The 2,500-nt window shown below is 36.3% G+C and overlaps 1 protein-coding gene across 1 annotated transcript in view; it reads left to right on the top strand.

Annotated features, from left to right (window-relative positions):
- Positions 1-2,500, top strand: part of CACNG4 (calcium voltage-gated channel auxiliary subunit gamma 4) — a 110,521-nt gene that overhangs the window by 98,225 nt on the left and 9,796 nt on the right. Inside the window, exon 3 of the mRNA XM_074260568.1 lies at positions 149-289. Within this exon, the coding sequence (XP_074116669.1) occupies positions 149-289 (141 nt within the window). The remainder of the gene's footprint in view (positions 1-148; positions 290-2,500) is intronic.

Below are 2,500 nucleotides of genomic sequence, written 5' to 3'. Positions count from 1 at the left end.
GGTGAAAAATTCTAACTCAAAGTATAGTCGCTGGGGCCATAGCATCTCTATGGATCTCAACTTTACTCCAGCTCTGGAAAAAAAAATCCGATTAATTCATGTCTCTTCTTCTTCTACTTCCTGACTTTTCTCTCATCCTTTCTTGCAGGTATTGTTAGGGCTTCCAGCGTGTTTCCTATCCTCAGCACTGTTTTTCTTTTGCTGGGAGGTCTCTGCATTGGTGCCGGGAGAATTTACAGCAGCAAGAACAACATCATCCTTAGTGCAGGCATCCTATTTGTTGCCGCAGGTAAATATATTCTCTACATCTGTTCTTTTTCCCCACGAGAGAAAGCTGGGAAAGTACAGGGACAGGCAGAGCCAACCTGTACCTTTTTGTGGCTTCTCAGCTCATTTAGTTAAAATAAGACCAACATCTCTTTATACTGAACACTTCCATAATGTTCCCTAGCTCACCCTTATCCTCCCAGTACAAAATCCCATAAACACCTAACAGAAAAAATTACAGCACAGCACTCAAACATGTTCTCATCTATTACATGTATTAATCCCAGGTTATGAGCTTTATGACCTATGGGGAAATCCCTTTCTATTCTTGGGACTCAGTTTTTTCATCAGTTAAAAAAAGAAGTTGGACTTCCATGAGTTCTGGGGTCCATTCCAGCACTAATATTCTAATATCCTGCATTTTAACATCCAGGTTCCAGCATATTTTTCTGGGTTTATCACTCTCCATCACACACTGAACTATTTGCTGTTCCCAGTACACAACTATTTCATTTCTCATCTCAATGCTCCTTCCTTACCATTTCCTCTTAGAATCCCTAACTTCTCTATAGGTATAGGTCCTGTTTATTCCCTCCCTTTGCTTCTCTCCCTTACTACTGGAAACCATTTGGCATATTTTTAATACTTACTTATTTCTATACACATATTCTCCCCACTAAAATGCAAATGTCTTTATTTAGGCTTAAAGCTGTGTCATTATTATCTTTGTATCTGCTGACTTTAACAGAATACCTGGAACACCATTGGCACTAAATAAATGTTTGTTGAATTAATAAATATATCCTGAGGGCCCTTCTCACATTCTATGATTCTATTCTATTTCACTGAACTTCATAACTCTTCCAATCAAGATATAAAGAAGGTATTAAGTGTTCAGAAATACTCACTGAATAAATAAATGATTCCTCATTCATTGAGACTAATATCCAAGAGAATTGAAATTATTTTCCAAGATCTTAAGGTTGGTTGGTGGCTGAGTTAGTACTATACATCTTCTGACTTCCAAACCCATGTCCCTTGTCTAAACCACTCTATAGCCAGAGGTTTAATCCATCCTATAATTTCAGGTGAGTGGGTCTTGGGTAGTAGGTTGGAGGTGGGATTGGGGTGAGGTGGAGAAGGAGAAAAGAAAAATCAATGTTCAATTATGTCCTTTTGAAAACTTCAATTTTTCTCCTTTTCTTATAACTTGATGGTAGTTTCTTGGAACACCATTCTTCCTCACTCTTCTTTCCTTCATCTTTTCTTTTCTCTACCTTTTCCTTCTCTCCTTTCCTCTCTCCCTATAACTCAAAGCAATATGTGGACAAAAGTGTATGGTCAGGATTAATATGAGTACTGAGTAATATGATCACAGTTGAAGCTATATAATTTTTTGCAGAAAGACTTTAGTTTGTGTAGAGAAATATATGGTCTATGTTAACAGTGTGATTGATTTTGAGGAATATGATCAAGGACAGGAATGTGGTCAAGGTTGATGAAAAAGGCAGCAATTCTTCATGATGTAGTAGATAACCAGCCTCAGGGCCAGGGACACATGGGCTCAAATCTTACTTCTGGTAGGCAGCAAGGGAAGCAAGACTATCTGAGTCTCAGTTTCCTCATCTGGAACATTGGAAAATTTTACATACATATATATATATATATATATATATATATATATATATATATATATATATATATATATACACACACACACACACACACACAGAGAACAATGTATAATATATATTATGTACATAATATATATTATATGTGTGTATATATATATGCATACATATATATCTTATTGGGCAGAACAGTGTGTGGGGATGTTGGGATCATATGAAGTTTAAATAAGATGTGGATGCTAGCTTTATGGAGCTAAGAGTTAATAAGGGATATCATACATACATCAATAAACTATAATACAAAAATCATATATAATAAGGGGTTTGAGCAAAGTATTATCTAAATCTGAAGGGGAAAACAGTCATTATTTACCAAAAAAGATACAGAAAAGCTTCATGGAAGAGCTGGGCTTTAAACAAGTAGGGGGAGGAGGTGAGAGGAGTTAAAAACAATTGGGAAAGAATCTTGAGTATAGACAGAGAAAAGGATTGAGGGCAACATCTTAAAGCGAAAACACTCACTGCAAGGAACCAAAAAGTGACGAGGAGACAGGATTGGAGACACTTGAAAGACAAATCAATTAGAAAGGAAAAAGGAGATA

The sequence above is a fragment of the Sminthopsis crassicaudata genome, chromosome 4, assembly GCF_048593235.1.
Source record: "Sminthopsis crassicaudata isolate SCR6 chromosome 4, ASM4859323v1, whole genome shotgun sequence".
Lineage (NCBI taxonomy): Eukaryota > Metazoa > Chordata > Mammalia > Dasyuromorphia > Dasyuridae > Sminthopsis > Sminthopsis crassicaudata.
This window is presented reverse-complemented; position numbering and strand designations above follow the sequence as displayed.